We start from the raw sequence: 13,280 nt of genomic DNA on the forward strand, positions 1-13,280 counted from the left end.
GAGAGGGGAAGTGGTTTGTCCAAAGGTCACGGAAGACTGTGATGTGGTCTGCCTATCTCTGAACAACCTGCCTGTGCCACACCATGCTGGTTTGGAAGTCACGTTAGTATGTTTCCTATTTGTCAGAAGCATCCTTAAAGCACTTCTCAGGTTATGACCTAGCTTTCCCTGAGCGTCTTAGCACTGGGCTGCCATCCAAGTTCAAATGCTGGTGGTAGAACTGATCAGGGCCACTGAAGGCAGCCTCCCTCCTAATCAGGAATAATCAGCAATAGGTTTATCCTTCTCATCCCTCTGATCCTATTATTCCATTCCAGTGCTCAAAGTGTGGCTTGCGGGGAGGCGGTGGCGCGGGGCTGCTGCCACAGTGAGTAGGGATGGGGAGGTAGGACTGTGCGATGTGCTTTGCTCCTTCGAGAAGCCCCCACCATTCAGCCCTTTTAAAAATTTTCTGCCAACTGTCACTTCCAGATCACCAGTTACCCCTGTCCCTTAGGACCACCAGCTCCTGGGGACCTGCCAAGTCCAAAATAGCTAAAGCAAGCTCTGGGTTTGAATCCCTGAATCTCTTGCTGCCCTTAAGCCTCAAGCCTCCTTGAAAAAGGATGAGGTTTCTTTAAAGTGCGTGACTTTTCCATAGGGGCCTGGTTTTGCTGTCTTCTGTCTTCTGTTTCCAAGGACAGAGGCATATCCCAAGGTTGACAAGTGGGTGCTGTGTTCTGGGATGGCCTGCAGGGGGCAGGAGTCACCAGGTCTGAGTGGATGCCCTGCTGTGAGAATGGAGACCATACCCCACCCTTTAAAACCTAGAAAGTGCCTGGCACTGTGCCAAACCCTTTGCATGGATTATCTCATTAACTGCTCACAAGAGCCCTTATTGAGGAAAGGGTTATTAGAGGACCCATTTTATAAAGAAAGAAACTGAGGCTCAGAAAAATGAACATGTCCTAAAGGTCACATAGATGCTAGGCAGCAGGGTGAGATTTGAACCCAAGTCTGTCTGACTGCATTCCAAGCTCTTAGCCTCTGTGTCAGTGGTTCTCCGCACTGGCTGCAGGTTAGAGTCTCCCGGAGTACTCAACATCACCAATGTCCAGAACCCACCCATATCTAATAAGTCAGAATCTCTGGGGAAGCTCCCCAGTGAGTCTTATTTGCAGCTAGCATTGAGAATCTCTGCTTTATACTGTGCTGCCTTTTTCTGTATCTACTTGTGTAGTCGATATGAATTAAGTTTGTATCTGAAGCCTAACCCATCTCTCCTCCAGTGAGGTCCCTGGTGAACCCTGGCTTTTCAAAAGAGTCTACAAATGGTCAGTTTTCTAGCTTCGGTCTACAAGTCTTTCCTGATGCCCCTGGAATAAGTCAGATTCTTCTGCCTCAGAGTTCTCAGAGTTTTTGTGTTTCCCCTTCATAGCATTTAGCTGAAACATAATTAAATGTGTATTCCCTGCTCTTTAATCTCTCTTGCCCAGCTGCTAGGATGTAAGCTCCCTGAAAGAAGGGACCGTGTTTATCCTGTTGCCCACAGCATTTCTAGAGCCAGGCATAGTGCCTGGCACATGAACACTGGACAAAGGGTACTTCTTTTTTTCCATGTTAATAATTACTTATAGAGTACCCGTTATGTGCCATGCACTTTCCCACATACGCTTTATAAGCAAGAGAGAGGAAGCCCCATTTTCCACGCAAGGAAACTGAAGCTCTGAAATGTGAGAAGTCAGAAGCTGGCAGAGCCAGGACTCAACCCCAGGCCTGCAGATACTTCTCATTCATCTGAGTCCATTGCTGTTCCTCATGACCCTGACCTCTGACCCCTCACCCCAGCCCCTGGAGATGCTGCTTCATGCTCTGTTTCTGAGGAACACGGCTTTGAAGAAGGCGCTTAAGTTGGCTGCTCACTTTTTCAATTCCAATTCCCCAGTGTCTTCACCCCCTTTCCTGCCCTTTAGGCAGCAGCAACCACCCAGTCTCCCCGCTCTGTCCCAAGGGGGTGCCCTTCTCCATATTCCCCTCTGGAGATTTGGCCGGAACAAAGTTACTGAATAACTCCCCAGGCTAAACCGTTCCGTTGTCGTCAGCAGCAGCACTGTCGTCAAGAGCTCTCCAGAGACCTCCTTCCCCAGCTCCCTGGCAGCGAGCCTGTGGCACCTTCCGGGCAGCGCCTCCACCCATCTTCTCTAATGGGAGTTCTAACCAGCCACCCAAAAAGTGGGCAAAAAGTTTTGGAAGAGGAGCCTCTTTGGACTGAAAACTCAGGGATGCGATGCATGTAAGGGTTGTTGCATCAGGGGCTAAGAGTTCGGCTTCCTGACCTATCTCTGGTGCCCCCTGCTGGGAAAAGCTGGGCGCAAGGAACCCGGCACTTCCTCTCCGGGGTCATCTGGCTGGGACTCGAGGTCTCAAATGTGACACTTGAGGCTTGCGATGAATTCACATCAAAGCTGGAACCTGGAGGGACGAAGAAGAGCCAGTCGCCTGCAAAGTTCCAGTCATGAGACCTGGAAGACCGCTTCGCAAAGAGCGGCCTCTCTGCTCTACACCCCAAGAAAGCCGGGCGAAAGATTCTCGCTGAGGATTAGGCAGAGGATTAGGAGAAGGTTCGTAGCCCTCACTCACGCCGTCTGTGCCAGCATTGCCTCCATCATGGGCCCCTCAGGACCCTCTTGGTTTCCTTTGGGTTGGAGAGAGCACTTGGTGAAGGGAGCAAGCAGAAGGAACTGCTCACTGCTGTTGGCTCAGCTGTGCTTCCAGTCCCTGGAGCCTCATCCCATTTCAATGACAGGCAAGTGTGAAAAATGGAGCGTGATGGAGACGTCACAAGATATCCCAGGCCCTCAAATGGAGCTGCTTGCTCTCACTCCAGCTGTGCTTGCCAGGGGGCAATTAGGATGTGTGTTTGTCCCTGTGTGCTCTGTGTGTGTGTGTGTGTGTGTGTGTGTGTGTGTGTGTGTGTGCGCGCGCGCGCACACACAAGGCTGGGAGCTGAGAGGCACCCTGGCTTTGGGTACCCAAACTAGCCCGATTCTCCTTCTGGGTCTGCTGGCCTAATTCCCAGCTGCAGCTGTCATTCTAGGCCCCCTGCCCTGAGGCAATCTCCCTAGCAGATTTGGCAGCCGGTGGGAGGGCAGGGAGGGACTGAGGGAACTGGAATGAGCCTGAGCCCGAGACAGAGAGGACTGAGCACTAATCTGATGGACATGATCCGGCAGCCTTTTCCAGCTTGGCTGCCCTGTGCCATCAGCTCTCCAGGCTATTTTCTCTGTGCCCTGCATGCTCCCCTCCTGCCTTCATCTCCTTAAGAAAGTGCCCAGAAAGTTAAACCCACACACACAATCCACCAAAAAAAAAAAAAAAAAAAAAATCAGCAGGAGCAGGCAGACGAGTGAGAGAGCACGCGCGCAAGAGAGAGGACTCAGATTAGTCCTGGAGGAAGAGCACGGGGCAGAGAGAGGCTGAGGTTGGCGGTAACAGGGACTAAGGTCTCTTAGCCCCCGGGAGCCTCCTTCATGGACCTGGGGATCCTCAGAGGGGCTGCCTCAGCTTAGGATGGGCAACTGTGTCAAGTCTCCACTGAGAAATCTCTCAAGGAAGGTATGTTTCTGAGACCTGGGGCATGGGGAGGGGTTTGGGGGCATCATCTTCCCCCCTGTCCCAGAGGTTGAACGTGGAAAAGGTGGGCTTCTGAAGCTTGCCATCGTTGGTGTGGGTTCTGCCTGGAGCTACTTTCCTGTTTCCTACCTCCAGATTCCCTCCCTTCTGTGTCCCAGGCTCTGAGCTGAAATTGGGACTTGGAGCTGCATGGAGGACTGTGTTTGGGAATTCATACAAGATTTAGGAAAGAACTGCATACTCCTGAGATGTAAAATGAAAAGCATGGCTCCTTAGGATGTCAGAGTGGACAGACCCCTTAGAGCTGGATCAGAAGAGGGTTGCGCTGAGCTGAGCTTTGTCCCTGTTGCTGCTAAGGCTCTTCAGCAGTAGGGCTGAGGGCTCATTCACCTCCTTCGAGGGTCTCTGGTGGTCTCTAAGCCTTCAGAGTGGTGGATTTTGAAGTAGACCCTGTGGCTACTGAAAGGAGGCAAGCAGGGTATCCCCCTTCTACCCTCCCTAATTCTTAAGTCAGGTCAGAGCATCTCAACTTGGCCACACTGGTTCAGGGACCAGAATTGCTTCCATTAATAAATAGGATGTTGAGCAAAGGTGTCTATATGTCACTTTCTGTAGTGGATTTGTTGCTTATATACCAGGATCATCTCCTTTTGCAAGAATTTCTTTTGAAAAGCAAATAATCACCTCTAATGCATCTGTCATGCAAGCCTGGACTTGCATCTAGAGGGTTTTGCTTCAAGTGGGCTCTACCTGTATTCCTAGCCTTCTGTAGTCAGGCTGTAGAAGAAACTCATAGATTTTATTAAAGGAAGAAGGAACGATAGTGATGTTTTCCTGTGGTGCTTTCTTTTTCCAGATAAAGAACTTAATTGCCACTTAGATCAATTGACTTACCCAAGGTCTCAGATTAATTAATGGCACCTCTGCCCCCAACCCCCCCACCCCGCCATCTACCACCTATGTCAGTTTGAGAGCCTCTCAATTTAGGACATTTTGAGCTTTTCTGCTGTCTTCCTCATTTAGCTAAGCTGCTCACATCAAATTCCTTTTAATCTTTGCTGTTCCTTGGATCGTTCTGAGGGTTGTTCTGTTTCTTCTGTGCACCCTTCCCTCATCATCCGTCATCTTCTTAGGGGAGTCTTTTGCACCAGAAGTGGCCTCCCTGCTGTTGCAGAGAGGCAGAAACGGATCAGAATTAGTTTAGAGGAGCACAGAGTGAAACCCTTTCCCTGGTTCTGTCTAGAGCTTGAAGAGGTGAATTTAAAAACAAGAATTAATTGCTCTTTGGTCCCACCCCACCCATCTTCCTTTACATGGCAGAGTGCTAAAGAATCAGACTTCTCAAGTCTCCTATTTCCAGCCATGTGACCTTGGGCAAGTTACTTGACCTCTCTGGGCCTCAGTTCTTTTGTCCATCAAGTGGAAATAACTGTGAGAACTATACAGTGAGGCGATTGTGAAAACTAAAGTGTTGCGCGCACTGCCTGGAATAGAGTACTCAACAAAGGTTAGCTGGTTGTATTGTCATCATAATCACAATTTTTGCACTCTGGGTTTTCTGAGCAGGGGGATGGAGGAAAAAGGAAAATAGAGATTTCGAGATCATGGACTAAGATTAAAGATGGTAAAACTTAACTCACCACATTTAATGTAATGTTTTTATAAAAATAATAATCGCCCTTTCCTGAATGTCTACAATGTCTCAAACTTCTGTTATCTCATTTTCTCTTTTCCGCTGAATAGTTCTCTTAGCTATTTTATAGAGGAAGGAGCTAGACTTAGAGAGAAGAGCTTTCCTAAGGTCACACAGCCAACTGGACACCGAGCTGGGATTTTAAACCCTAGTCGGTGTGAATCCAGAGCTGGTATTTTATTTTTATTTTTGCCATTCTCTTCTTCCTGCTGTCAGAAACGTTATTCATAGATTCCTGAATCTGACCTTACACGTCATCTGGTCCAAATTCCCACTGACTGAGACAGTCCCCTCTCCCTCCTCACCAAATGTGTGTTCATTTGACTTCTCCTTGGACATCTTTCAGTGAGAGGAGCTTTGACCTGCATCCACTTGGCCAGCTTGTGTTGTTAGAAAGCTGTTAGGTCGTGGGGCACCCTGGGACATCCTGTTGCCATGCCACACTCAGGAGACGTCCCCTCGGTGCCAGGAGACATTGTCAGCCTGTGGGTGGCTGCCCACTTGGCTTCCTGAGTGGTATCTGGGGAACTGGTCATGGTGAGAGGAGACCTGCTCCAGGCTCTGAGCAGGGCAGGTCTAGGCTGTCACTGGCCGGGGAAGAACGGCAGCTTCCCGGGGCAACTTGGTGCCAGGCAGTATTATGATCAAGAGATGCAGTGGAAATTCCCCAGCCACCACTAGCTCATTTTCGTGGGAGAAAATTCTTCTCCATCCTTTTCACTTCTCTCCTGATTGGCAAATATTCTCCCATTTCCTCTGGAGCCAGAAGTAAATGCCTTCTGGCACCCAGCATCTCTTAAGTTGCATCACTATCACCATCATCGTCATCATCCTTGTCACTGTCATTGTCATCACCATGGCAACTCCATTTACATGACTCTTGCCATGCTCTAGGCACTATGCAATAGCTCATTTATTTCTCAGAAAGATCCTGTGAGTCGCCATGATTATCCCCATTAGACAGAGAAAGAAACTAGAGCACAGAGAGGTAAAGTGACCTGTCCAAAGTCACATAATAAGCAAGTGGCAGAGCCAGAATTTGTCCCCAACACCATGTGAGTCCAAAACCAGTATACTAAACCGCTTCTCAGAGCTCCATGCTGCCTGCTGTCTCCTCCTTCCTGGGTTGTGCTCACTCTGAACCAAGTGTGTGAGAGTCCACTGGAATTAAAAGACTGCTTTTCTACGAACATCTCCTGAGATTGTTTCCTGCGGTTAAGCCACTGTCTGCTCCCAGGCTTCCTCAGAGCCAGCCTCCAATCAGGAAGGTCTCTCTGGCTTTGCCCTCAACTCTAGCCCATGTCCCAGAAGCCTGTGTGAGTGTGGCCGAGGCTCTGAACCTCATCTGGCATCAAATCAGAATGGCCCTTGGTCTGTCTGACATCCCTCAAATTCTGAGATCGCCTAAGACTGACCCTATCACACTCACTGCACTTGGGCCTTGGACGGAGGTTCTTCACCTTGAGTCTGAGTTGCTGCTTCCCCTTCCAGGCACCTGAATACTGCTGCCCCCTCTACTGGCCTGGAAGACGCTTAGGAAGTTGGAGGGGAGTCTAGTCTGCAGCCCCACAGTGTGGGGCTTTGGGGAGAAGACATGTGAGAAGACAAAGTGTGACGGGCAGGTTGTTCTGCTTCTCAGCCCAGGAGGACAGGCTGCCTCCTAGGTCTTAGAATCTTCTCCTGGGTGTGACCTTCTTTGAGCTAGAGGAACCTAGCAGGAAGAAGAGGTACCACAAGATGGAAGGGTGGAATATGCAGCTCTGGACACTGTGGGGGCCCTGGGCGCCCCGGGGAGCCCGGGGTGGAATAGAATGTTGTGTCTGGATACTGCTGTTGTCCGAAGGGGGACGGTCTGTGGGCAGTGCTGACTTTTTATAGCTCCATGGGAACCGTCAGGGAGGAGGTTGGGTTGGCCAGGGAGCACAGCTATATTCGGTAAGCAGAGAAGGTCCCTGCCCCAGCCTCCAGAGGTCAGCGGGCTGGGCCGGGCAGGGAGCCAGAGAAAGCAGGAGGGGAAAAGGGAGAATTGCTGGTGGCAGAGTGTCTAGTCTTAAGGCCGCAAACTGGGTGGGATCCGACCCACAGACATCCTTTGTTTCGCCCACACGGAAGGCCTGGCAATGTTGGACTGGAGTTAGGTAGTGCTGCTCCTTCAGAGGGGCCGCACAGCATCCGTTTAGCCCCAGTCCCTGCCTCTCACACCTGCCTGCTTCATTTATTTAGTTATGGCCCCTGTGTTTGCAACCTCCAGTCTAGAAGACTAGCCAAGCCTGCTCTCCATGTTTCCCTCTCTGATCATCCTCACTGCCTTTCAGTGGGGATCCAATGGGGATAGGGTCAGAAGTCAGTATGGGAGCTTAGGCCCAGGATTGTGCTGGGACGTTGGGACAATCTTGGAAAAGGATGTTATTCCATTAGTCTTTGAATGAAAACTTCCCATTGGTTGGAACAGACGCCTCATGCTACCTGCTTCTCTCTCTGAACTTCTGCATGCATGTGAGTGTGTGATTCTGTGCACTTTTGTGTGTGTGTGTGTGTGTGTGTGTGTGTGTGCACATGCATATGTGCCGCACAGTGGGTACCACACCCAGCTGTCCCTAGAGCATCTGTTTCAGTCAAAGATCGGAGACTGCATCCGTTGGACAAATTTGATGCCCACTCTTGTGCATCCCAAGGGATCTCGGAACCCTGCTGTTAGACTCTCAAGGGTCTCTCTTGAGGAGATCCCTTTCTAGGACCAAGAGCCAGGCTGGGACCAAGAGCCAGGCTGGGACCAAGAGCCAGGCTGGGGCCAGGAGGGCTCATTGGGCAAGGAGATGACGCCTGCCTCTCTTTTGTATTTGCTTGGTGCTGGCTGAAGATGCGCCAAGACGAGAAGACCAGCTACAGGGTGGTGCAGACGAGCGAGGAGGGGCTGGCATCCAGCGGCGAGCTCCCCGGACCGCTCCTGACGCTGGCCCAGAACTGTGCCATCATGCACAACCTGCTGGGCCCCGCCTGCATTTTCCTGCGCAAGGGCTTTGCTGAGAACAGGCAGCCTGTACGTAAGTTGGCCCCAGTGGAGCCAGGCTCAGCTTAGCTTCACAGGGCGTGAGGATTTGCTGGAAAGAACAGGGGCTCTGAACACAGCAGTACGTGTCCCCCAGCAGATACACCTCAAACCCTCAGCTGTGAATCTGACCCACAAAGCTTCCCACTCATGGCTACAAAGCACTGGTGAGTTCACCTCCACCAGCAAGAAATAACAGCAGTTAACATCGCTTTGGGTTTTTATTGATTTTTTTTTTTTTGAGCACTTACTATGTGCCCGGCACTGTGCTAAGTTCTTTAGTGCATTGCCTCATTTAAGACTTAGAGCAACTCTAAGAGGTAGGTCCTATTATCCCCATTTTACAGATGAGGAATCTGAGTTGGAGAAGTAACCCGCTCAAGGTAATAGCTACTGGGTGACAGGGGCAGGATTCAGACTCAGGAAGTATGACTCAGGGGCCTCCTGTGCTCTCAGTGACAGTACTGAGTACACACAGCACCATCCAGTAGAACTTTCTGCAATGATAGAAACATTCTGTGATCTGTACTGTCCAATACAGTAGCCACTAGCCACATGTGGCTATAGAGCACTTGACATGTGGCTAGTGCAACTGAGAATCTGAATTATTAATTCTATTTAATTCCTATTCAAATGGAAATAACCACATATGGCTACTGTATTGGACAGCCTCCTACGGGTATCTGAAAGGCCACGGGGAGGAGGGGAACAGTGGCGGTGTTACAGATACAAACATTTGTAGGTTCCATTTAATGGGCTGCCACATGCTAAACACTTTACATATCTTGCCTCATGGAATGTTCACAAAGGCCCTGTATTTAATACCAGGTGGGTCCTGGTATTAATCCATTTTACAGATGAGAAAACTGTGGATCATAGAAGTGACCTTTCGAGGTCTCACAGCTAAGAAGTAGTAAATCTGGGCTTTGCAGTCGAGTCCGTCTGACTGCAGAGGCCAGACTCTTCTCACTAACCACATACACTGGGGAGAAAGGATGTGCGTGTGCTCCATTCCCACCCAAGCCCTATCCCCCGAGTTGGTGCTCATGGTTTCCCTGCAACATCAGTGGACGTTCCCAGTTCTACTCAGAGCACCACACACATACCCGCGCCTCTCTGCACAGAGGAGTGTGTGACCCAAGGGCCAGCCATCAGGACACAGATAAACTAGCTCCAGCCACAGGCACATTACAAAGGGGTAGCTGGCTTTCCTGCTCTGTGATTCTAGCTACGCAAGATGTATAGAGGGGGCTATAGTGAGGGTCAGCAGCACCCCATTTCTCTCCAGTCCTGAAGAGCTGGGTTCTGGAGAAGCGGGGGCTGCTTGAGCCTGAAGGGTGGAAAAGACTCGTTATGTCTGAGTACCTTGTCCTCATAAGTGCGCTCTGCATGTGTGTATGCACATATCCTTGCCTACTCGCTCATTTTCACTTCCTGGGAGTTATAGGCATTGCAAAAAACATCCTTTTTGGTCACCCAAGATCCAAGGCTGACTAGGAACAGGAGTGACAACATTTGCACTATGCACCATGACAGGATTTTTAAGTGGAAGTCCGTACAGTCATCTCACAGAGACAAATATACCTTCCGTGATTCCTGCCCTCAGCTAGAAATGCCACCTGCAGGACCTGCTAGCTCGTGGCCTTCTCATTCCAAGCATACCTACACTCTCAACACTATCCTGCCACAAAGAGCCACTCTGAGCACCAGGTCCTGTGCACCTGGTTGTCTCAAAGATGTTGCTTAATAGCCCCTTTTTAGAAGATTCTCAGATTTTCCGGAGCCAGAGTTCTTTGCCCTGGGACCAATTTGGAGTGGGTGGGCAGCAGCTGTCTCTACGCACCCTGGCCCTGTTGGCTAGACAGCCTGTGTGCACAGCTGAGATGCCTCACGCTCACTGTGGCACACCCACATGTCTATGTTCATGACAGGTGTGCCCACACCTGGTGTACGCTTCCTCAGGGCCAGTACGCCTGCCTGCATTCTTCCTGTCTGAAGGCAGAGAGCTGTGTCATTTGGGGAGGAGAAGTCCCGTGGACCAGTTTGGGAGCTTACTAAGCAGGTCCAGCTGGGCAGCTCATCCATTTCGTGCCAGTTTGTGTCCCTCCTGGGCAGACCCAGGGCAACTGGCCCCTCATCCACAGGTGTCCTCTGGGCCTGCTCTCTAGAGACTTTTCTGCCATCGGTTGTGACATCTAGACCCAGGGTTTCCTTGATTCTCCAAGGAGACCTGGGTACTGCTTGAGGCTTTAGATGTGTGCTTTGGATCCTGGCAGCCACCACAGGCACTGGCGGCTCCCAGGGTCCTATGCTGTGTCTCATGACAGGGCAAAGTGTAGGATGGGGGTCAAATTGGCGAAGGTAGGGCAGTGCCCAGGAAGCAGGGCACAGCCCTAATCCTGCCTTCACACCCTGGGGTCCTCCTCTTCCTCTCCGTCACCCTCGGGCTGCCTGTCTGAGCCCTGCTTTCTCTCCCCTGCAGCCCCTCTCTTTTCCCATTGCCTTGCAGGCCTCTTCTCTGGTGTAACCTCCCGCTGACCCTGCTTCATTTACAGGTTTTTGCTTCGGGACCAGCTTTGTTCCTCAACACATCGTTGTGTCTGGAATAAGGGGCTGGACACAGAGGTTCCGTGCCCAGGCTGGGTGGGGCTCTCAGGCCCCCAGCATCTCCCATGCCTATGGGAGATGTGGGGCTGCACCTTTTCCCCTCAAGCACATGGTCTAGGCATGCTTCCGCTGCAGCCCTGTCACCTGCCCCGCCCCCTTCCCCCTCAGTGCCTGCTGCTATTTGCATGGCCCTTAGATTGGGCATTTTGTGACTCTGGCCCTTCACAGCTGCTAATAGGATACGTTCTTTTATTTCAGGACAGATCACTGCGGCCAGAGGAGATCGAAGGTGAGACCTGGCCCCTCAAGGGAAAGGGTTGCTCAGCCACCCAGGAAATGAGGGAAGGGAGATTGGTGGGAAGAGAGGCAGAGACGGCCTCCAGGGACAGCGCCCGGGACAAAGCCGGTATCCTCTGTGGAGCCAGGCGTCAGAGGAGTGTGCAGTCCTGGGCAGCTCCGCAGCCCGGTTCTCTAAGCCAACGGGCCCTTGGGTTGCCACTGCCCTCAGAGGCTCTGCAGGTCCCACCTCTGACCACAACCACCTTCGGTCCCTTCCCCAGAGCTCCGAGAGGCCTTCAGAGAATTTGACAAGGACAAGGATGGCTACATCAACTGTCGGGACCTGGGCAACTGCATGCGCACCATGGGCTACATGCCCACCGAGATGGAGCTTATTGAGCTGTCCCAGCAGATCAACATGAACCGTGAGTCCTTACACTGGGCACCTGCCCTTTCTGTCCTTCCCCTTGCAGCCGTCTGGGGTCAGACAGGCCTGGCTTCAGATTCTGGGCTCACCTCCTTCCAGCTCTGTGACCTGGGGCAAACCACTTACCCTCTCTGAGCCTTAGTTTCCTCCCCCAGAAAATGAGGGTGTAACAGGAGGAGTGGAGCAGAGAAAGTCAATCAGAGAATGCATTTGAAACAGCCCAATACCTGGCACACAGTGAGAGTCGAACAGAGAGATGCTATTATTACTATGTTTTTCTCTTAGTTTGGGTTCTCCCAGAAGCAGGCCTGAGACGAGGATTTGAAAGTGTAAGTAGTTTATTCAGTAGGTGATGAAAAGCATCGATAGGGAGTAGGGAAGTGAGACAGGGAAGAGAAAGAGCCAGCAAAGGGTGCGCTCTTGTCAGCTACCACTGGCTGGAGTTTAATTCTGCTGGGGAACTCAGAGAGTTAGGGTAGCAGCCTACTTCAGAGTTATACTCCCACCCTCACCTCTCCAGCTGGGCATTTATCCCCCAAACTCCTGTCAGTCACTGGTGGAAAGCTGGTGCGAGCAGGTTGTAGGTGGGTGTGAGGTCCCCAGCACTTCTTCATCCTGAGAGTTGGAAGTTGAGCTTCCATTTGTACCACAAGACTTGTGGGCCAGGTGCCCAGAACCTCTGCTTCTCTCTCTGCCTTTCTTCGTGTCTCTGTCTGTCCGCCTCTGAAATTCTTTACTTGTCTCTGTGACCTAATGTTTCTTTCTCCCATATCTACCTCTACCCACTTCCTGACTTGTTTCCTTCATCAACCCCTGGTCACTCCCCTGAGCCATTCTTTAACAAACCACCTGTCGATGGTCACCTTTCTGTCAGCATTTGGCTTTCAGTGAAACCTTGGACCTAGCTCTGGGCAGGTCAGGGAGAAGTTGACAGTACCTAATTAGAGGTGGGGAATGGTTAGATGGATGACCTAGCTCTTTCCTTTGTCCTCAGTGGGTGGCCATGTGGATTTTGATGACTTTGTGGAACTAATGGGACCTAAACTCCTGGCGGAGACGGCAGATATGATTGGAGTAAAGGAACTGAGAGATGCTTTCCGAGAGGTGAGTGATGGGCAGTAGACAGGCAAGGTGTAGGTAGATTATTAGAATCCCAACCCCAAGATGGCTAATTTGGAAAGAAACCTGAACCCTGGATCCCAGACCAGGGGAAGGAGCTTGGAAAAAGAAGAGTCTCTGGGGAAGGGGAACAGTGACTCTGGAGAAGAAGCTCAATCTTGTGATCTGCTTCTGCTAGTCTCTGTATTGTAGCTACTTCTCCCTCCTTCCTGCCCTCTCTAGTTTGACACCAATGGTGATGGGGAGATAAGCACCAGTGAGCTGCGAGAGGCCATGAGGAAACTCTTGGGTCATCAGGTGGGACACCGAGACATAGAAGAAATTATCCGAGATGTGGACCTCAATGGGGATGGACGAGTGGACTTTGAAGGTAGGTGGGGCTTGAAAGTTGGAGAGAAACCAAGGCAGTAGTGGCCATCCATGGAGCCTCTAACTGTATATCCATCATGCGACCATCGGTCCCCTCCAACTTTCTATCCCCCTATCCTTCCATT

The 13,280-nt window shown here is 51.1% G+C and overlaps 1 protein-coding gene across 2 annotated transcripts in view; it reads left to right on the forward strand.

Moving 5' to 3' along the window:
- Positions 1-3,423: 3,423 nt before the first annotated feature.
- CABP1 (calcium binding protein 1) overlaps positions 3,424-13,280 on the forward strand; it is a 13,390-nt gene continuing 3,533 nt past the window's right edge. Inside the window, exons 1-6 of one of the 2 annotated variants that reach the window (XM_011355883.1) lie at positions 3,424-3,594; positions 8,166-8,345; positions 11,220-11,250; positions 11,522-11,665; positions 12,662-12,771; positions 13,009-13,156. In XM_011355883.1, coding sequence (XP_011354185.1) covers positions 3,550-3,594; positions 8,166-8,345; positions 11,220-11,250; positions 11,522-11,665; positions 12,662-12,771; positions 13,009-13,156 — 658 coding nt within the window. In that variant the 5' untranslated portion in view covers positions 3,424-3,549. The remainder of the gene's footprint in view (positions 3,595-8,165; positions 8,346-11,219; positions 11,251-11,521; positions 11,666-12,661; positions 12,772-13,008; positions 13,157-13,280) is intronic. The other variant, XM_011355884.1, reaches the window with a different exon arrangement.

This window comes from Pteropus vampyrus, unplaced genomic scaffold, assembly GCF_000151845.1.
Source record: "Pteropus vampyrus isolate Shadow unplaced genomic scaffold, Pvam_2.0 Scaffold23, whole genome shotgun sequence".
Taxonomy (NCBI): Eukaryota; Metazoa; Chordata; class Mammalia; order Chiroptera; family Pteropodidae; genus Pteropus; species Pteropus vampyrus.